This window comes from Anarrhichthys ocellatus, unplaced genomic scaffold, assembly GCF_004355925.1.
Source record: "Anarrhichthys ocellatus isolate YVR2014 unplaced genomic scaffold, GSC_Weel_1.0 scaffold29, whole genome shotgun sequence".
In the NCBI taxonomy this organism is placed as follows: Eukaryota; Metazoa; Chordata; class Actinopteri; order Perciformes; family Anarhichadidae; genus Anarrhichthys; species Anarrhichthys ocellatus.
This window is the reverse complement of record NW_022280059.1, coordinates 721,412-742,242: the sequence shown is the minus strand read 5'-3', so window position 1 is coordinate 742,242 and position 20,831 is coordinate 721,412. Positions and strand designations below refer to the sequence as shown.

The 20,831-nt window shown below is 42.4% G+C and overlaps 1 protein-coding gene across 2 annotated transcripts in view; it reads right to left on the bottom strand.

Annotated features, from left to right (window-relative positions):
• Positions 1–650: 650 nt before the first annotated feature.
• Positions 651–20,831, bottom strand: part of dnah2 (dynein, axonemal, heavy chain 2) — a 52,655-nt gene continuing 32,474 nt past the window's right edge. For both annotated transcript variants that reach the window (XM_031863593.1, XM_031863594.1), the window contains exons 50-88: positions 20,382–20,606; positions 20,043–20,147; positions 19,008–19,196; positions 18,325–18,410; positions 17,982–18,112; positions 17,622–17,771; positions 17,284–17,451; positions 16,897–17,057; positions 16,321–16,454; positions 15,016–15,148; positions 14,735–14,874; positions 14,163–14,373; positions 13,850–13,966; positions 13,407–13,548; positions 12,428–12,597; positions 11,924–12,040; positions 11,601–11,765; positions 11,309–11,431; positions 11,058–11,206; positions 10,793–10,859; positions 9,711–9,861; positions 9,422–9,570; positions 9,133–9,266; positions 8,738–8,882; positions 7,696–7,895; positions 6,969–7,095; positions 6,411–6,597; positions 6,170–6,318; positions 5,812–5,995; positions 5,333–5,523; positions 4,922–5,113; positions 4,414–4,598; positions 3,880–4,114; positions 3,377–3,528; positions 2,614–2,728; positions 2,316–2,492; positions 1,851–1,925; positions 1,215–1,362; positions 651–1,019 (exon numbers count right to left, since the gene is read on the bottom strand). In XM_031863593.1, coding sequence (XP_031719453.1) covers positions 865–1,019; positions 1,215–1,362; positions 1,851–1,925; positions 2,316–2,492; positions 2,614–2,728; positions 3,377–3,528; positions 3,880–4,114; positions 4,414–4,598; positions 4,922–5,113; positions 5,333–5,523; positions 5,812–5,995; positions 6,170–6,318; positions 6,411–6,597; positions 6,969–7,095; positions 7,696–7,895; positions 8,738–8,882; positions 9,133–9,266; positions 9,422–9,570; positions 9,711–9,861; positions 10,793–10,859; positions 11,058–11,206; positions 11,309–11,431; positions 11,601–11,765; positions 11,924–12,040; positions 12,428–12,597; positions 13,407–13,548; positions 13,850–13,966; positions 14,163–14,373; positions 14,735–14,874; positions 15,016–15,148; positions 16,321–16,454; positions 16,897–17,057; positions 17,284–17,451; positions 17,622–17,771; positions 17,982–18,112; positions 18,325–18,410; positions 19,008–19,196; positions 20,043–20,147; positions 20,382–20,606 — 5,934 coding nt within the window. In that variant the 3' untranslated portion in view covers positions 651–864. The remainder of the gene's footprint in view (positions 1,020–1,214; positions 1,363–1,850; positions 1,926–2,315; positions 2,493–2,613; positions 2,729–3,376; positions 3,529–3,879; positions 4,115–4,413; positions 4,599–4,921; positions 5,114–5,332; positions 5,524–5,811; positions 5,996–6,169; positions 6,319–6,410; positions 6,598–6,968; positions 7,096–7,695; positions 7,896–8,737; positions 8,883–9,132; positions 9,267–9,421; positions 9,571–9,710; positions 9,862–10,792; positions 10,860–11,057; positions 11,207–11,308; positions 11,432–11,600; positions 11,766–11,923; positions 12,041–12,427; positions 12,598–13,406; positions 13,549–13,849; positions 13,967–14,162; positions 14,374–14,734; positions 14,875–15,015; positions 15,149–16,320; positions 16,455–16,896; positions 17,058–17,283; positions 17,452–17,621; positions 17,772–17,981; positions 18,113–18,324; positions 18,411–19,007; positions 19,197–20,042; positions 20,148–20,381; positions 20,607–20,831) is intronic.

Genomic DNA, 20,831 nt, shown 5'->3' with positions numbered 1-20,831 from the left:
ATCCTTACGTCTGAATACAACCTTTACCTCAGTCCCCGTCTCTCTTGTCCCCCTCTCTCATTACTGGGCAATTCTCCCCCCGGCTCTTTTCTCCAGGCTCCTACTCTTGTTATTCTCTCCCTCCCTTTCAGGAGTTTGGAATGAGTCCTTTCAAGTGTGGACGTAATTTACACAAAATAAAAATATAATTCTATGGTTTATGGATGTAAAACTTCCAGCAACAGACTTCTGATAAAGATTGTTACTGATTGGAAATTCCAGGACTGTCTGGTCAATAAGTTTGCAAAGCATGATATATTATGGGCTTCATAAAAACATTGTGAAGTCAGTGTACTCTAAAGCATGTCCAATGGTGTTAATAAGCACATATTTTCTACATTTTTTATTAGTCCATTAGTGTTGTTACACGATGGATAACAGCTCACCAGACTGCCAACAGACGCTTTCATGACCAGACAGTCCCTTGATCCAGATGTTGCAAAGAAGCAATTTTCCATTAAAACAAATCCCTTCACAGTAGGAGACTATTCCCTGTATGTGTGAGTAAAGTAAAGAACTGAGGCAGGTCTGTAAAGAGGCTGACAGCCCAGAAAGGGGTAAAAAAAGAACAAAGAAGAGAAAGAGACCTGACCAGTATTGTGTCTGACCAACTTTAAAGTGTCAAAGAATGACTCACTTCATTTATTGTTAATGCAATACATTTAAAAAGTACCACAGTGTTTACATTTGAAATTGAATTTGCTGTTTATTAAAGCCTTGTGTCACGAATAAGAATATCACTTTTTAAAAAGCAGACAAAGTCAGAAACAAGCTTAAACAATAAATAATGAACCAGTAGAAAAGTGTGAGTGCGTGTTAAGGCCTTCAGTTGTCCACGCTCATGAGCAGAGCGGTCCCTCTCTTGATCCAGTGGTCTGGGGTCACAGCTCCGCGTTTGAGTTCTATACCGACCACAAAAGATGGCCGGCCCGCCACCCCCGAACGCACCGGGAAGTAGTAACACGGACATAGGTACATACCTACACACACGCACAGACGCACAGACAGATATGAGACAGCAAAATCACAGGGCATGACATCACAAATGATATACAGACAGATGAAAAAACCTATGATGAAACCTATGATGAAAACCTATGATGAATTATTAAAAATAGAATAAAACAAAACAAGAGAGGAAGATGGAAAGACAGATGGAGGAAAGAACAACTCACTCTTGGTTCCCTTCTTTTTTTCCACAGGTTTGAAGTGGATGGTGGGGATGGGACAGACCATCTGCATGGGCTTAGCTTCCACCAGACAGGAGTTACTCTTGTCCCAACCAGCCCCCTCCAGGAACAAACCTCGGACAAATACTCCATCCTGTAGGGGGGGGGGGGGGGGCAGGGAGGAGAGGGAATGAGCAAGGAAACAAGGAGGAAAAGGCCATTAAGTAAATTAACCTGTGAAAGAAAAAGAGTGGGAGGGGTAAAAACCACGGGAAAGAGGAATAGAAAGAGGACTGAGAGAGGGTCGAGACAAAGAGGAAGATAGAGGAGATAGGAGGGTAAGAAAAAAGACAGATCCGTTTGGACAGAAGGAAACAGAGTCAAAGAGCTAAAAGGAAGTGAGGGGAGGCACAGAGGAGTTGATACAGAGAAGAAAGGGATAAAGATGAAGCGAGTGAGAATAAAGAGCTACAATGACAAAATGGGAGCAACACGTATTTCAAAATGTGAATTGTAAAAGATGAAAAAAGCAAGAGTAGTTTTGAGGAACGGGACGAGAGAGGAGCGGCTTTCTGCTTTGAATGAAAATTGTTCAGGAAAAAACACAGAGTCAATGTTAGAAATGTGTGGAGAGGGAGTCACCTTGGGCGGGGAAATAAGGTGGCTGTCATCTCCGGTGGACACTATAAACTCCCAAGACAGCTTGTCCACTGATATCTGAAAGAACAGTTCGACACTATGTTAATGGATAAGATGTTGAGATTAATCTATGAGAGAAAAGTGTTCAGCAGGTTGTGTTTGCCAAACCAACACAGGGCGTATATCTGAAAAACAATGTGTTTATATATGTCTGTAAGATGTGTGCTGTGAAAATCAAACATGACATAACTTAAAAACAAAGATTTAAAAACAGAATTCGAGCTGTTGGTATCCAGGTTCCAGGTTCATTTTTGGAGTTTATTCTTCAGTTGTAGAATCAAATAGTTAACTGGGAACCCCTTTCATATTATATGGCCATCCAAGACAAACAAGACAATACAAGCGGTATTCCTTAATGTAGTGACAGCGTCTTTCTGCCTGTGTGGATGTGGCTGTGTGAACTCTCACGTTGTGCTGTCGAGCAGAGGACTGCAGCACAGCGGTGAGGAACCCGTTGGGAAAGGTGAAGCTGGAGAGCCAGAACAGTTTGGGGGGCTCGGCCGTCTCTGCCCAGCGCGCAAACTCACTGACCCGCAGAGAAAGATCCCTGATCCACGCTGCCAGGGGCTTCAGTGAAGGGTACGCCTAGAGGCCATATACAGTGAGGGATGAATCAATTACATGCTTCCAGCAGTTGGCAGCCATTCATAATGCAGGTGTGGAAGAATTGTGTGAAAATTCTCAAGTGAGGTGGGGGGTCTGGTACCTTCTCCCACAGCGGTGGAACACGGGCGTCATGGATGTATCGGAAAGTCTCCTCCAAGCTGGATGACATCACCACCAAGCCTCTGATCCCTTTCTCCAGCTCCGCCTGGGATGAACTAACACACAAACACACACTGTAGGTGTTTAGTCGTCATCTAGTCTGGATCTATTGGGATTACCGTGCATCTGGACATAGAGGTACAAATAAACAGGCCAGGTGATTGGGCGATTGTTACTGATTTGCATCTTTGATGCTAGTGCCTCTTTGTGTCGCAGGTTTACCTTGAAAATGACTGGTTTTAGTTTTTACATTGAATTTAGATACACTTGTGTAAATGGTTTAACTAGTGATAGACAAGAAACAGTGTTGGTAAATTCTTTCAGAAGGGTTTGCTCAACCTAATTCTGTAGGAATTGACAATTGCAATTCATTTTATCTGGAAAACAGGCTAATGCCTTCACAAGTCACTATAATTTGATCTCACTTTAGGTTGCCCCAACCCAGGACCGATACACACACAAATTGCAAATAATATTTGGATTAATGTTTTTGGAATTAAGGGATAAATTCATGTTAACAACCACGGCCACTTAGTCTGCTGCCACTGCTCAATGTTAGCAGCACATCCCTATCCCTATTGACACAGTTAGTTTCACATGACAGTTACACACACAGAGGTACAGTACCTACGACACACACACGGCTAGCAGAGATTCTGACAATCAAACCCAACGAAACACACACGCAGACATAGAGATCATACATGATAGTGTCCAGCAGAGAATTGTATCTCTGGATCTCTTGCAGCAGGACCACATTGATAGGGGAGAGGTTGTACTGGAGGATGGATCTGGTGCCCTCGTAGTCAATCAATGGCGGGATCTTCTTACGGACGTCTGCCAATAGCTCTAATACCTGGAGGCACGTTGCAAACAGTACAAAAGATGATAACTTACAAATATACTGCACACAAGTATTTGCAGTGAAGAAACTGCAGAGTCGGATTGTGGTGCTGCATTAAATTGGAGGACCTATAATAGTTCAGGCTTCGGCTCTTGATAATCCTTTCTAAAATACACACATACTCCGACATCAGTCATGCTCCAATAACCAAAATAACCTTATCTTTTAGCACTATTACACTACCATAACATTTAAAGCATGTTTAAATTGTTGGTCTCATCCTATGCCCGTCTATTAAATTGTGTATTTCCATTAAACTGGTTATCTCTTCCCTCCACTTCTCCCACCTTGCTTCTTTCTCACCTTATCTTCTCTACTGGGCCTGTCCCCCACAGCAGTAGGACTGGTGACCTGGGGCTGCAGGGAGAGCAGGGTGTCAAACAGCGTCCTGGTCTCGGCGATCTGGCTGGCAATGTCTGCATTAGAGTGCTGGCCAAACACCTCAGGGTGCTCTGTGGACGGCAGCCTGCTGATATATTCCTTGTAGGAAGACTGGGGTCCATCATTGGGGATGTAATAGGATGTTAAGGAGGACAACCTGACAGATAAATGGGGTTGACAGAATATAAAGTCAGTGATATAAGATGTTTTTTAGAAACATTGGTGTACAATTTCCAATTTCCTTGGAGAGATTATTTTCATCTCATCTGAAGTAACTGATGTAGAAACATAGCAGCAAAACATAACCCTGCCAATATAAATGACAAAAACACAGAGAGTTAGTGTATTGAAAATAGTCTCTAGCACATACTGCCTGAATGTATGGAGTGCTAGAATTCCTATTCTTTAAACATACATGTATATGTGTAATAATGAATGTGTGTTAAAGTGTCTTACTTGAAGGAGGGCTGGTTCACGGCAGCATCACAGAAGTAGTCGCTGATGTATGTGGTCAGAAGACGTCTGTCCCAGTCGTCTGTTACGTGACCTCCATAGTTGACCTCAGCAATGAGGTACTTCAACGCATCCCAGGGAATCTTCTCATACATATCCAGGTACAGACTGAGCAGATTCTGACTCACCTGGGGGGCATCAAGATGAGGATTTTAACAGACTGGCTTTGAAATGCAAGATACAGACCAAGAAGTAAAGGAAGTAAGTAGGTGGTCTCATACATTTTAAGCTTTATATGCCTTTATGCGATAGAGCAGTGATTGACAGGAAAAGGGGAGAGAGCGGGGACGACATGCAGCAAAGGACCGTGGATCAGATTCAACAAATAGTCTCATACATTTCAATTCGATTGTCATTATCCATTTGTCTAACAAACACTCTGACAGGGTATAAAATTGCCTTTCTGCCTTCAGCCGTCACTGTTTCCTTCAGTGTCAGATAAAGCTCTGACCTCAAAGTCAGAATCGTTGAATCCATAGACAATATTCCAGCCCAGCTGTAAAAACTTCTTCCTTTCCAGCAGGATGCTGTGAAAAAAGCAGAGGGAGAAGAGCATCTTCCTGTACAATGCGGGTCTTGAGCAGCGGGTGAATTGAGACTCCGTCACCAGCTGGCACAGACGCTTCATGTTGGCTTTCACGCCCTGAAAACAACAGGGTGTTAACAGTTTTAACACCACTATGGAGGTTGGTACTTGTATTGTATGCACATCTTACTGTAAAATATGTGTAGGCAAATTCAAACTGAATATTCAAAGAACTTCCATGTATATATGTTGACATGTATAGCATGTATGCTTTATAGAAGATATGTAAAGTCTGGAAATCTGTGTGTGTGTGAGCACATTTGTGAGCACATGCACCTTTGGTGGTTCTGTGGTCATCTTGATGCCAGCCTGCAGGATGGTAATGGGAAATTCAGGATGTGGCGAGGAGCTGAGCCAGAGTCGGAAGTTTGAGTGGGGCTCCTGCACTTGTAGCTGCTCCACCAGCTTGTCCAGCTCAGGCATCCATGAGAGAGAGAGGTGGCAGTTGGCAAGGAACACCCAGTGACCTGGTCCAGAGAAACAGAGGGCTTCAGATAGGCTGATATAACTTGTTTAGATATTTCTATTTCAAGTCTAGTTGTTGTTGTTGTTGTTGTTGTTGTGAGGTTAGGTTATCTTGCAGTGACCACAAAAGAAAGAAAACGCCCAATCTAAGCACTTCGTACACTTTGTTAAGTACAAGGGACTTTTGACACTAAAATAATCAGTTGTAAGAGACAAAATGACACTTCTTAGCCACTGAATGAATCCGACACAGAGGAGCAGGAAGAAAGACAGAGCGATTAGTGTTGTACCATTCTTGACACCCTCCTCTATCATGCTCTTGGCGATGGGGGCCTGTCCCTGGCCCAGAGAGAGAGCATGGAAGTGCTTGCTCATACCAGAGGCCTCAGCCAGCTGCAGCAGGGCTCCTGTGGGATCCACCCCAGGAGACAGAATGAAGATCAGAGGAGTCCTGCTGGTGGATTCCTCCACAACCTGGAGAGAGAACAGAGACAGTAGCAAAGAGGGACAAAGAAAGAAATCTGAATTTGAGCTAAAATCAAACAGAACAACGCAAATAAAATGTTTGAAACATTTGTTCCAATTCAAAGCTTTACATCTAATATTCAAGAGGGAAGAAGTAACAGGGACCAACAGAAGAACACTCACGGCCTTCATGTCAAGAACAGGCGGCTCCACAAAGTGATGGCCGAGGATGTTAACAATGAAGGAGGCGACGCACAGGGAGACACGGTCCTGACGCAGGGAGCGCACTATCAGCATCTTCTGGAGCTCATTGCAGTTATGCTCCCAATTATCTAGAAGGAAAGAAAACGTCATTGTTTATAATAGAGACCATTTTCTTCAGTAACAAAGTACCGAAGAAAAAACTCCCACGGCACATACAGACCTGGTAGTGTGGCAACCTCTGGCTCAGCACTGGTGAACCAAAGGTTCCAGTCTCTGGAGTAATGTTCAAAGGAGGCTATGATGCCATGGAAGTTGGGCAGCTTATTCAGCTCTGTGATGTTGTCCCAGCTGGAGTCTCCCAGCCAACTGGTACAGGGGTTGTACATCTGATCCTTCTTATCGAGTACCTAGAAGCACATCCATCAGTTACTCAGTAGGCAAACTATCCTTCCATCAGTGCTTCAATAAATTGTCCAAATAACCCATTAACTCATCAATGATACAGCACCAGGCCCCAGAGATGTTAAGAAATTCACTGGAGAGGAAGGGTAGTTTTGGAAAACGTAATGGCTATGGACATTTTGGGAAAACACATTGTCGGCTGTCTTTGAAGGGTAAGGATAACTTCTACATGGCTCAACATTTAAATACACAGTGGAAATTCTTTTGGGGCATTAAGTGTTCCAAGTGTTTGAGAATAAAAGGTGTGTCCTGTTTGATTATCCCAAATCAAACAAGGTAAAAACAAGATGTCTGAGTGTGTACTCTGTTTTCTTACGAGTCCTCCTCGGAGGAAGAAGCTGTACTCATTCATGTTGAGTTTTCCAGCCACCTCCAGAATTTTGGCACACATCTGGAAGCTGAAGAGCAGCTTATGGCACTCGAACAGACCACGACACGTGTACCTGCAGAGGATAACATACAGAGTTAGCTAAAAAAAAAAAAGACAGTGTATGTTTCTGATTGATCATATCACAAACTTATAATTCCAATAAGTGAACTGATAAGATATGACATAAACGTCTTTATCAAGGAAACAATTACGTGCTACAGTAGCATTAAGGGCTATGTTGCTATAGTATGTCTCAGTTCACAGCTGAGGTTCAGGAGGTAAAGCAGGTACCAGGTTGGCAGTTCAATATAGGCTCCTCGTGTCCATATGTGAAGGTGTCTTTGAGCAAGACACTGAACCTCAAATCCTCAAAAAGCTCAATATCAATTAGTGACAAAAAAAATATAACCCATTTCATATCCTCAACAGTTATTGAAACAATTTCTGTGTTGAAGATTTCTGTTGCTCTCAATGGGCAGGCCAGCAGCTTGCACGGCACGTCTGCTGCCATCAGTGTGCATGTGTGTGTAAATGTTAAGTGCCAAGATTGTAAAGCTTTGTTTGTCAGCACAGTTATACAGCTTATTTCTACATAACGGTCTTTCTCTGTCCATACCAAACATTTCCTGACTGGAATTCCTTTGACTCATATTTATGAAAAGGGCTGGCTCACCTGTATACTGCATGTGTGTGGTACTCATTGAGGTTGTCTATCCTTTCCTCCAGCTTGTTGCTGCACTTGCTCTTTTTTATGCTGAGGTTGAACAGGTCAATGTAGGCATCCAGTGAGAACTGGTACATGGGGTCAATGTAGCCCATGTCGTTTAGAATGGAGAAGAGGATGGAGGCTCGCTGGGCACATGGGCGATAGGCCTGTAAGGAGAGAGCACTTTAAGTTATGTTCACATACTCTATGCACAAACTGACATGCAAATGAACCATTTCAATAACATTATTTTAATATGCAGACAGATGGCCACCAAAACTTTTCAGAAAAACCCCATTGGTTTATAATTGCTCACTTTGTCTTACTAGTGGTGCAAAATCCTAAAGATAGTCGATCATAAAACCTAATTCCCCCGCTGCCCCAATCCCCTCATCCCTACACCTGACCAACTGTATGTAAGAAATGGACGTAGTCACTGTGACATCACCCAGTGGTTTGTGGACTGCCATTTTGAAGTCTCGAGTTTGGCATTTTGGCCGTCATCATCTTGTTTTTTTTGCAACGAGAAATAACACATGAGGGTGGTTCTAAATTCAACTGAATGCAAGACAGTTTTAGGCAACCAAAAAAAGTTACAATAACTTTCATGAACTGAAACCACACTGTGAGAGGGTTAAAGTTCTAAGATGAAAACATGGACAACTCCAAGACCAGACAACTGCGTGGTAGCAACCTGTCAATCACAGTAGCCCCGCCCTAAAGCATACTTTGCTTTATGGTCTGTTTGACTCTAAATGGACCATAACTTACTAAATAACATCATGCTGTATTGAAGAAGACTTGAAACTAGAGATTGAGACCATAAACTCATGTTCACAATGTTTACTGAGGTAATAAATCAAGAGAGAAGTAGAGTCATTTTCTCATAGACTTCTATTCAAGCTGACTTCTTTTTGCAACCAGAGGAGCCCCCCCCCCCCCAATGGCCATTAGGAAGAATGCTAATTTAAGGCACTTTTCAGACCCGGAGGTTGCCCCTGCTCCTGACCTCTCTAGCAGAGTCGATCTTGATCTCGGTCTGTTCACTGCTCTCAAGCTGCTCTGAAACCTCAGTGGCTGTCACTTTAGATGTCTGCAGGGTTTTCACCAGCTGCTCATCGTCCAGCAGTGAGCCAGTCGCCTCATTCAGCAGCCTGGTAGAGTAGACACACAAGCATACGACATAAAAAAACAACAACCTACATACATAAATACAACAAAACAGTGCCACAATGTCTACTAGGCATGACAGACCAAGAAAAACATTTTGCAAACACAAACACATGAGGGTTCACATACATCAAAAATTAAAGTTTGACTTGAAAACTTTGAATCACTTACTCTTAGGAAGGTAAGTCATCATATCATTGTCTACTAGTATTATTACTGTAATAGCTAAACAACCTGAGGATCTCATCCTCCAGCTTCTCCAGGCTTCTCTTGCCAGAAGCAATGCTGATCACCAAAGAGTCCTTCTGTTCTTCTAGCTCTGGACGCTCCTTACGCACCACAATTCCCAGTAGCTGGGCTTCCAGACCCTGCACACACAGACACACACACACATAAACAGATAATTTAAGGAAACAACTCATACTCTCTAAATGTATGTGTACACAACTGAGGATACGCGTACATATAGAGAAGTATACAATAGTGAGCTGGAGCCCAAACATACAGACACATAGACTCAGACCTGCTCCATGACGGCGAAGTTGACGATGATGGTCTTTGTAGAAATCTCTGGTGTGTAGTGGGGGTTAGACAGCTTGGTGGTGATGTAGAAACGAAACTCTGGATTGTACTCCACCTCCTTATCACCTAGCTTCAACAGCAGCCGGCCGCCTGAGAAAAAAAACACAGAAATGTTCACCCATGCACTCTTTGGATTCAGCTACAGCCTCATATTCAGCTGAAAACTTCAGCAGTTGGTATTCCAATTTGTGAACTTGTGTATGTACTGTATGAGTGTGTTTGAGTCTGACCTATCCGTGTCATGGACTTGTTAAGAATTGGGTCGATAGAGGGGTCCAAATCCTCCAGGACATTCTGCAGCAGAACAGGATTCCCAAACTGGATGGCGTTCTCCAGCACCCGCAGGTAGTCTGGCATTTGAAAGTCTATTACTTTCAGACCCTGCACATGTGGACACACATGTGCGCAGGAGGACAGAAAGAGACATAGAAGAGGGATAAAACAATCAACAAAACACAGCCTGTCTCACACAAAGTCATAGTCCTCCAATGGGATGGGACTTTCACTGTCGTTTGAAGTTGATTCCATTGATGTTATGCAAAGTACTGGGAGGTATGGTACAGTCTTCCCAAGTTCAGCATATACTCATGGGCCATCAAGAATCCGCCAGTCCTGAAATCTGGTCTGTTGAAATATATTTAAAATTTGAGCAGAGATGCGATTGTCTGAGCCGGCTTTAGTAGAAGACATTTCTCAACAAAAATGGTGATGGTTCTCTTCTTGTTGCTAGTGAGGACCAGCCTACTATTTCATATAGTACGAAGTGATGACTGTGCTATTTATCTCCTGAAATGCAGGGCACAAAGGCATTAAGTTGTTTTAAGGTGGAATAAGCAGTTTGAGAATACAGGTTATCCTTGTTCTTCAACACACTGATTACCTTTCTTGAGTAATAGTGTGGTAAATAATCATGAGAGGTAAAATATTATTGACATTATCACGGAAAAACAGCTTTTGCGTGCGACTCCTCCTTGATCGTGTGTGTGGTGTGTTGCAACGGCTCTCCGCGGATGTCCGCTCCCGAAAGTTCAGTTGAACTTTCTACCCGAGCAGCTCTGAACTTTGTGGGCGATACAGCTACCAGGTTTGTTAAAAAAACAAAGTTTGAGTGTCTGAAACAAAGGGATCCGCAACATTAGCATTGGTAACGGTAAATACATGAAGTCATTTGTAAAATTTGAGTGCATACATCCGTCTTCTCTGGACACCTTCCTATGCACTCAATTATCCATGATTGTTCAAAAAATACAACAGTTAAGACACGAGAACATAGAATATGAATCAGAATAAAGTTGGCTGAGTCAAGACTTACTCTCTTCATCTCCATATTCTTGATCCATTTCATAGACTGGCCTTGAGGGTCCACCATCAGTGGCCATCTTGAAAGAAGGGAAAGAAATAAAACGAGTCAACTTGTATTTGCAGTATGAAACACACGTGTTGTACAGTGAACACAACAAAATCCAAATCCAAGAAAAAAAAAATACAAAAGCATTTTAATTTTGAATGCTTACTGGACAACAGCTAATATTAGTGAATATAACATTTATTAACAGATTGTGTTGACATGCACTGACCGGTTTCCGCGGGTGACGATAACTCCATTGTCAGTGGAGAATGCGTCGGAGGGCAGGCCCTGAATGTTCCAGTCCCTCACGACTGTAGGCTTTGACAGAAAGACTGCAAAACTGAACCCTGGTGTGCACGGGATCGCTAAGTCCCGTAACTGAGGAAAGGGTAAACAGAGTACAGTAGTAACTGTAGAGGGAGTTCAAGTATTTGGCAAGCTTTTATATGTTTTTATGAGGCGTGTGTCTGTGTGCCTCACCTCCTCCATCCAGATGGCAAGCAGCTCATCTCTATAGTTGGAAAGGAAGGGTCCCATGTAGGACAGGAAAGACGCTGCAAGTAAACAGTCTCCCACCAGGTATCCCATGTTTTCCTCAAGACCCTGAAGTACATACATAGGTATGAGTGTATATGTGAGTTATGTATTGTACTGTGTGATCTGTTTGTTTCTACCTTGCCCCAAACAACCCCCCTAGAAAGAAAAGACAGATTCCCAGTAGTAGAAGAGTTAACATTTTTGTTGTGTGTGTGTGTGCTTGTGTGTGGCCTACAGCAACTCTCTCCTCCCAGCGAACCCTCTCTCCAGCCAGTCCAGTCACCAGTTTGTCAGCTCGGTCCAGTTTAATCTCCATCTCATCGGATTTCTCCTTCAAACTTCTCTGCATGATCCGCTTCTCACCGAGCTCCTTTTCCAGCTGGTCTTTCTTCTCCCCCACCTGCCCACAGACACGCACAGCAATTATATAAATTCATCATAAATAGTCCTATCATATGTAAATTGGAGTCACTATAATGCTACTGTTGCACTCATATATATATATATGCATGTCTAAATGCCTATCAGGCTGCTTGCTAGATGCACTGGGCTCCATACCTCTCGCAGTTTGTCCTGGGCCGCAGCCAGTTCAGCCTGTTTCTCTGCTAACTGGGCCATGGTAGCATTCAGCTGAGCCCGCTTGGGCTCCACCACCCTGAAGGCACGCCCATAAACCTGGAGGAACAATGCACACATCCATGGATTTAGTTTTGCCACCTATTTTCCTGTTCATGTATTCATTTCACAAAAAGCTCCAATTGTTTTGTGATACCACCTTTGCTGTGCTTACTATAGCAAATGCTTTTTTTCTGCTGCTACGCAGTAATGCACTTAATCATACAGCTCATTGTTGAATTGTACGTGTGTACAATGTGCCAATATTAGTGCCATTGTCTGGATGCATTCAGTTACTAACTATTTCAACAACAATTAGCTACAAATGATTAATTACAAACTATTACGTGAGCTTGGGGCTTTATGGTGACTATTCATATCTGTAAGTGTGAGTAAGAGTGTGTGTGTGTGTGATTGTGTGCTGGTAGCCAGCAGATACTCTATTACCTCCATCGCTCTGACCCACATGCAGAGGGACTTGGCAGCTAGTGATACTTTGCCGATGATCTCTGGCTGGAAGTCTACTTCTCTGCAGTACTGGCCGATATTCTTCAACACACGGCCCGATATATTGTCCTTGTCAAAGTTAACTAAAGTTTTGATGAAGTTGGAATCACCTGCCAGAAACAAAGTCACATAGGTCAGAAAACCATGAAGATTTGTATTTTTTTCTCTTATGTGTGTCTCTCAGTTTAATTCATTTTCCTTCACCTTTTTTGTGTTATCTATTGTCATGACAACTCCACAGCTTTTTGATCAACAAGAGGGAAATGCAGTGCAGTTTGTGAATGTTGATTATCTTCACTTGTGTTCCAGCAAATATTGCAATGTACACCTAATTTACACAAATAGTCTTTTGAAAGTAGAATCTAATAAAAACTAGAATTAGCGCCTCATGTGTTGGCCTCCACCAACCAGTCATGTTGCAGTTAAAATTCATGTCTGTCTAGGCTGGCGTCAATTCATCACTTTATCCTAAGGATATGAAATTGTCATACTTTAACATGTGAATTCTTGAGTTATGATTAAAAACCTGTTTTGTGAGGTCACAGTGACCTTAAAACCACCAAATTCTAATCATTTCAACCATGAGTGCAAGTGGACGTTTGTGCCAAATTTGAAGAAATTCCTTACAGGTATTCCTGAGATATTACGTTCAAGAGAAAGTATAGGACGGATGGACAACATGAAGACATAAGGCCTCTGGTCATATAAAACTAAATGCAAAACGCTATCAAATGACCCTTTGGAATAGAATTGCTTTGTGATAGTCTCTTTGATACATGTTATCTGAGACATGTTATTACATTTTGAGTGTGTGCAAATAGTGTGTTTAATCTACCCTTAGCTGCTAACCTTTGTTCAGCAGCAAACTTAATTTGAATCAGTTATTACAATTGCAAAATCCAGGATATTTCTCTCTCACCTAGCTGTCTCTTGGCCTCTGCCCAGGTAGGGTCTTTGCCCAGAAGGGTCATGACAGCCTGCATCACTGTCTCCACCAGCGCTGGGGGACAGGCATATGACTTGATCTCCGTCATGTCCCTCTTATTCAGAGACTCCAGAGCCTAGGTGCAAAAGGAGGAAGGAAAAGAGAATGTGTGGGTGTAAGAAGGGTGTACTGCTCGCTGAGTCATGTTTAGTTGAAATTTAGACAACCAGAAAGCCCCACTCTCAAATGGCAAGGTGTTTATATTAGTGTTGGAGAGAAGCAGAGCAGTCAAATATACTGAAAGGTGGAGGATTATTACTCATCAAGTATCAAGGAAATAGTTCAACCAGACACATTTATGAACAAAGTCAGCACCTACAGTAAATACACACAGAGGGACTGAAAGGATTATAAAAGTTAATAGCAAAGAGCTCTACCTTCATGGCCTCATTCAGTGCAGGCAGGACCTCATCCAGATCTCTCTGTGCATTCTCAGCCATGGCTTTGCATTGTAACTCTTCTGCCCCGATTTTCACATTTTTAGCACTCACCACCTCAACACAAACATACACCAATGTGTCACTGACTATTATACGCATCTTTCCTATTAGCAAACCACCACAGACCTTCCCAAACACAAACCACTAATGTGAACTTTTGTGGGTGTGAATCACATTATGCGTTAATCAAATTATTGCTGAAATCTATTTAATAACTGTGTGCGCATGCAAACATTTTTGTCTTGCTTACCTTCTTCTGCTTGTTAGCCTCCGTCGTCTGCTGTAAAATGATGGACAGGAACTCGACACACTGTATCTGGAACTCTGCCACCTGCTTCCTGGCCTCCTCAAGCTCTACAGACATGGCCTCCACCTTCTCCCGTGTGTCATTGATCTTGAACAGGCCATTGCGCAGCTTGCTCACCTGCTCCCCCAGTTCACTGCGTTTCTCTGCCAACAACCTGGATGTATACACACACACACACACACACACACACACACACACACACACACACACAAACGCAATCAGATGATTAACATGGGGATTTTGTAAAGTCACTTCCATGCTAGATTTAACCAGGTTTGTGTTATAAGTCTGCTTGTTCTGGTTTCGCTTTATTCTGATTTATGACCCGAGAGCATCCACACCTAATGTATGCATTATCTTGGTGTGAGCACTGACACTCAGAGCTTACAATGGGACCAGTTCAATGTTAACAATCTATATGGCCCTCAAAACACACATGAAGCGTTTGAAGGTGGTATGAAGAGAGGAGAAAGAGAAGCAAGAATAAGTGAAAGAGAATGTTTAAAGGTGCCTACTTTCTGTATCCAGACACCAGCTCCAGGTAGTTGGTGGGTGTCACATAATTATGTCTCCTCAGCTCCAACTTCATCCTTTGGGAGACCTGTGCAACTGACTGGTGTATGGTCACGAAGACACTGGCTACCTTTGTCTGGATCTACAACATCAGAATTTTGAGTTTTATTGGCCAAGTATGAGAACACATACCAGGGATTTGAGATAATATACAATATACATGAGGATGAACTTGCTCACACATAAAAATGTCTATTTATGTGTGTGTGTGTGTGTGCCTCACCCCCTCCAAGGAGCCCAACTCCAGTCCATCCAAGTACCTCTCAGCCACCTCCAGCAGAGCATCTTTGGGCCACTCACAGAACCAGTCAATGGTGGTGCAGTTTACAAGCGCTGGGTACTGGAGGATGTGGTTCCTGTTGGCAAACAGACATTTATAAATTGTATTCAGATATAATTTGTTGATATAATGATCTCCATTACACCCTTGTGGACACAGGGTCTGTATATTAGTGCGGGTGTATTTGGCAGTTGTTTAAGAAAAAAACATAAGGAGAAAATATTGAAGCCATAATGCATCCTGGATATGCTTCAAAGTCATTCAAATGAATGCTGATTTTTGCTGCAAAAAGCTATAATTTATATTTTGCTGTAACTTATCATTGTGAATTAAATGTTGATTGTACTACATAATGGCTATAGAATAATGACAATATCAGCATTTAGATTGGTTCCCTTTAAGTCTTCCTTTTAATTCTGTCTCCCATTGAACAATCTTGCGATAAAATGAAGGCTTTACAAGTTTTATGTCACAAGTGCATCAACCACTGCGTAACCAAGACAGGAGAGGACAGTGCTTTTGTTCTCCCTGGTAGCTATTGATAGCTAGAGCCCTGTTGACAAAAGAGGCTTAGAAGGCGAAGAGGGGGGAGTGATAAAAAACGCGGTATGGCCCTAATGTGTGATTTAGACAGTAATAGCAGCTAGTGGTCAGAGGGCCAGGACGACTTGTCACTGAGAGACTGGTGATTAGCTCTGGGTAATGGGTGAACAGCACCCTATGCTACTAATTACCACCAAACTATCATTGCTTGAGGGGGAAGAGGAGATTTGTGAGAAGAAATCTGAAGTGTGAATGTGTGTGACACGGGACACAGAGAATGAATAACAGAAAATGTATGTATAATATGCATACTCGCCCCTGTGTGTGTGTGTGTGTGTGTATGTGTGTGTGGAGACAGCTGGCCCTCTCTGTCACAGAATCCATACTGTTTGGAAATACAGCGAGCCTCAGGTCCTTGCTACAGAATCACCAAAGTGACCAAACCTCATTTGCTCGACAACACAAGCGTCAGTCAGCCATTAACAATGTGTTAATGGCTGATGTCATGGTGAGGCCTGACTTACTGTCCCCAGTGTACCTTTGAGGAGCTGCTGAGGGGTAATGCAGGACACAGTTGCACTGTGCATAAATACGGTGTTCATTGCCATAAACATTTGTGTCAACAGTAAAGAGAGGTGAAAAAAGAGGAGGGAGGAACATATTGCTAACCCAGGTATATTATAGGGAAACAAAATCTGAATCTACCTGAAGGACTCTCCCACTGGGCTCATACAGAGCACTATGTGCAGGTTGTCCCTGACTCGCTCTATCAGGTAGCTGAACAGGGAGTCAGGAGTCTCATTGTTGTTCCTGGCAGACTCTGACAGAGCATTGCACACCTAGAGGTAGAATGACAACAATTACATGTTATGAGAATTGGAAGTAGGTTTAAAAAGGTTAAAAACTTGAACGACCTACAGATGCCACAGAATGTGAGATTAATACATATGAGAAGCTGTATGTTACTTAAGGAAGATTTCAAGAGCAGACTGTAAGTCGACCACTACAGTCGGGTCAGTCTTGCATGACACGGAGGTTTTTATCTTCACAGAACATTCACACTTTATAGCAAGAATAATTTGCAAAATGTCAAAAAAAAGACTCAGCTTAGATTATTTTCTTCACTATCTTCTGTGTGAATTGAGTTCATTTAAACCATAAATATATGAATGCAAGCATACAAATACAATTGAAAATAGAAGATAGGAATATAGGAAATAGAGTTAGACAGATGCAAAGACAGGAGGCCAAAAAGACCTAATAAACATATACAATACAGACCTCAACAAACTCGTCCTGCTTGTAGAGGTTAGGCACCTCGCCAGAGCTCAAGATATTATTGATGTCCTCTAGGAAGGATTCGTCTACGATCTGGGTGTCATTGAACAAGAAGACTGTGGGCTTGTTGTCCACACCAGTCAACCAGTACAGCTGCTTGATGTCTGAAAGAAAGGACAGAAAAAAACTTCCTATATATATTGTAGCTGACTGAAGATGGGATGAGAGGAAGTAACTGTTTTAAAGAATATATTTGAGTACCTTGTTGTTCTAATATTGTTTAATATCCGTCTTTGGTTTAAGTTTTCCTCGATTTAATTTCCAAGCAATAGGCGATATCGTCATGCTTTCCTTTTCTCAAACATCTGGTAGTAGTGTGTTTGATCTCACCTTCTCTGAACTCCTGTTTCCGGTACTGCTTGGTGACTTCCACCTGGAATACCTGGTATTCACAGATGAAGGCAGCCATTTTAGACAGGCTCTGTCTGCCAGAGGCCCCAACACCAACCAGCAGCATGTTGCCCCTGAGCTGACTGATCACACGTACTACACGGGTTACTGTGGAGGAAAAATGAAATATTACCAATACATTTTAATTACATGTTCAGTATTCTTATAACTGCCCTGTTTTTTTATTTTTTATTCCCAGTACATCTGCACTGCGTGTCAATTTTAATATGTGTATGAGGGTGTGTGTGGATTTGTGTGCGTTGTCTTTTTAGACGCACTGTGTTCAATGGCGTCTTGGAAGAGCACCAGGTTCATGGGCACTACGCCGGGTGTCACGTTGTAGTCTTCCAGCTGGGTCTCCATGAACTTCTTGAGACCATTCATGTCCAGCAGTTCCTCATACACACTAGACTCACTCAGGAAATCACCTGACACACACACAAACACACACACAGATAAAAATAAACACACGTTAACACATTCATATCTTCTTGTGTAATCATTATTCTAACAGTTTCATAATGCTTGACCCACCAATCCATTAACCTCATTGTAAGAGAATAATTACAGTCATTGGTGTGAAATTGACATTGCTGGGTGATGGATGTATGTTTGTGTGTGTGTAGATACAAATGTACCAAATATTGGCGGTTGTTTGTTCGGGCAGATGTTGTGGAACTTGAGGTGAAAGAGTAAGTCTAGTTTCTCCCCCAGCAAAGCCACAAAGGCCTCCATGTCACTGTGATCTACCAGCCTGTCTGAAACAACCCTGAAATCAACAACAAAACATAGACAACAAATATTATCCAATACATACCCAACAAAAGCAACTGTATCTTTTGGCCAGTGTAAAATAAAGTAGAAAACCATTCACAGATGGACATGTCCTCCGCCTCAGTTGAGGGACAACGACACTAATGACACAATGAAGCTGGAACTACAGTAAATATGCTGTATGACTGTGAGAAGGTCTCTCATTACCTGAAGCACTCATGGATCCACAGTTTAGCAATGTTGTTTTTGGTATCATGGAAATCTGGCTGAGCTCTTAGCAGACCTTGAAACACCTAGAATGGGTGGAACATTGAAAAAAAATCATGGAGCGCCATTGTGACCTAAGTCACATAACTATACAGGTTAAGTTATATAAACTCTCAGTAACTTTCAAGAAAGTAAACATTACCATAGCCATTGAGAAATGACAAATGGACTGTACTAGTACACCACTTTTCTAGTCTTCTGACCACTCAAAGCGCTTTAACACTACATGTCATCATTCACACCCATTCATACGCTGATGACAGGGGCTACGGTGCAAGGTGCCACTTCCCCATCAGGACTCTAACTAATCATTCATGCCCGTTCATACACAGCAGGCAGGAGCAATGTAGGGTTGAGTGTCTTGTCCAAGGACACATCGACATGGACTAGTGTGCCGATTGAAGGACGACCCTGCTCTACCACTGAGCCACAGTCTCCCCTGATATTGGTTACCCCAATTACCAGTGTGAGGCATAGTATAGAGTGTGTTCCTAAGTTGAAGTTGAGTTGAAGTCCCTAGGCTCTAGTTGGATTTTCTTGAAAAACACATTTTACGTACTGTATGTATGTGTGTGCTGGTATACTTGTATCGCTTTAACCATTCTCTATGAATTATTGTGTACCTTGGACATATCCCTGAGGTTGAAGAGGTAGTGGGTCTTGGCTGGAGTGGGAAGAAAACGAGCTGTCACGGCATAATACAGTTCTAAGGTGGCCTGAGTCAAAACTTCTCCAATGGGCTTCACTTCCTCCTTAAAGCCCTCCAGCTTTTGGTTGATCATGGTACTGTAGATCTGCCTGATCTGGGACTCCTACATGAAGAGAAAACAGGTCTGTTTAAGTGTGGTACATCTTGTCAATGATACAGCTGTGTCAATAAGATTTATAGATTTCAAAGTGTTACTGGCCAAGAGAAGAATAGAACAGAATAGGAATCTTATATGAGGTGTGATAAGTCAATTTTATGTTGTCCAATTCACACAAGTGTCAAGGTAAGTGTTTAAAGGGTTTTACAGCCGAATGGTGCGTCACTTTAAATGTTGCCGCCACAAGGAATTGTGGGGCGGAATTATCTACTTTCCTTTCGAAAAGAAAGGTCCGGTGTTTCCTATGCTAAAGGAGCTAATAAAGGAAGCAATGAAGCACCTTTCCTTAGCATTGACAGAATTCGAACAGCTCTTATCATGGCGGCCACTTAGATACTTCCGGGTCATTTCACTCAGTTAGGAACCTTCCTAAGCAAAAAGGACTATTCGACCGCAGCTTAGAGGTGAGCTGAAGAGGGAGTGAGCAAGGAAAGGAAAGCTACAATCATAATCAGGGTCATTCTTGTATGGTGAGATCTAAAAGTGGTTGATAAACAGGGATTGAAGATGATAAAATGACAGGTTGAATATTACCACCATCAAACTTGATGGAATAACAAGGGACAGAAAAATTAAGTTTTGCTAAAATGGGAGTCTCTCTTAGTTAATCGATAAAAAAGTCAAAGCTACACAATATATAAATCCTGGGAATTATTATTGAATTGCTTATCTAATATATTTAAAAAGCCTTTTAAGTCAAATTCAATTCGTTACTACAATGTTGTTAACTTAATCCTCAGTGGTAAGAGAGGAGATGAGAAGGAAGAAGATAGGAGAGTCAGCGGGACTTACATGAGGGAAGGTCATATTGATGAGATTGAATCGACTCTGTAAGCGGCCAGATATGCGAGTCCTCCCTCCACCAGGGGGCCCCATGGACGCCAACAAGAACATGTCCTAACAAAGCAGACAAACACAACAGAAAACAGAGTTTTATGGCCTCAGTAACACACACCTGTGAAATAAACATTACCCATGTAGAGCTCTTGACCCATTTTCTAAGAGAGAATGGAAATAAAGAGGTGATTATGGAGGAAGCACTAAGAAGGCAGAACAAATAATAAGATATTAATCTCACAATAATCTAAAAACAGACCTCACTCCTGCTCCGGTCAAATTGCCCTTTCTCACCTTCACAAACTTTAAGGTCTGTTTCTGGCGGTCATACCAGAAGCCATAGTCGATCCAGAGGCGCAGAAGTTCCAGGGGTGGCTGGGAGCCAAAGAGGTCATTGGCCGGCATGTTGAGGTCGTCCAGGAACCACAGCAGGCGTTTCCCACCTGCTGGCACAAACGTCCCCTTGGTTCTCTTCTCTATGCGGCTCTCCACAATGTCCTGGATGTTATTAGTGGTGGTCTGGACAGACACAGAGAGACAAAGAAATGATCCAATGGTACGTTTCATTGGGTACCTTATATCATGAAAAAACCTAAAGCATGTGACAATAACATGCAGCAATGTGTATGTGATTTCAGCTGATCAAAAAAGCTGAAAAATGCATAAAGACTAATGAGGAACACTTGATGGATAAGATGCGTGTGCTAGCATGTGCATATGTATTTGTGGCATCTATAGATTACA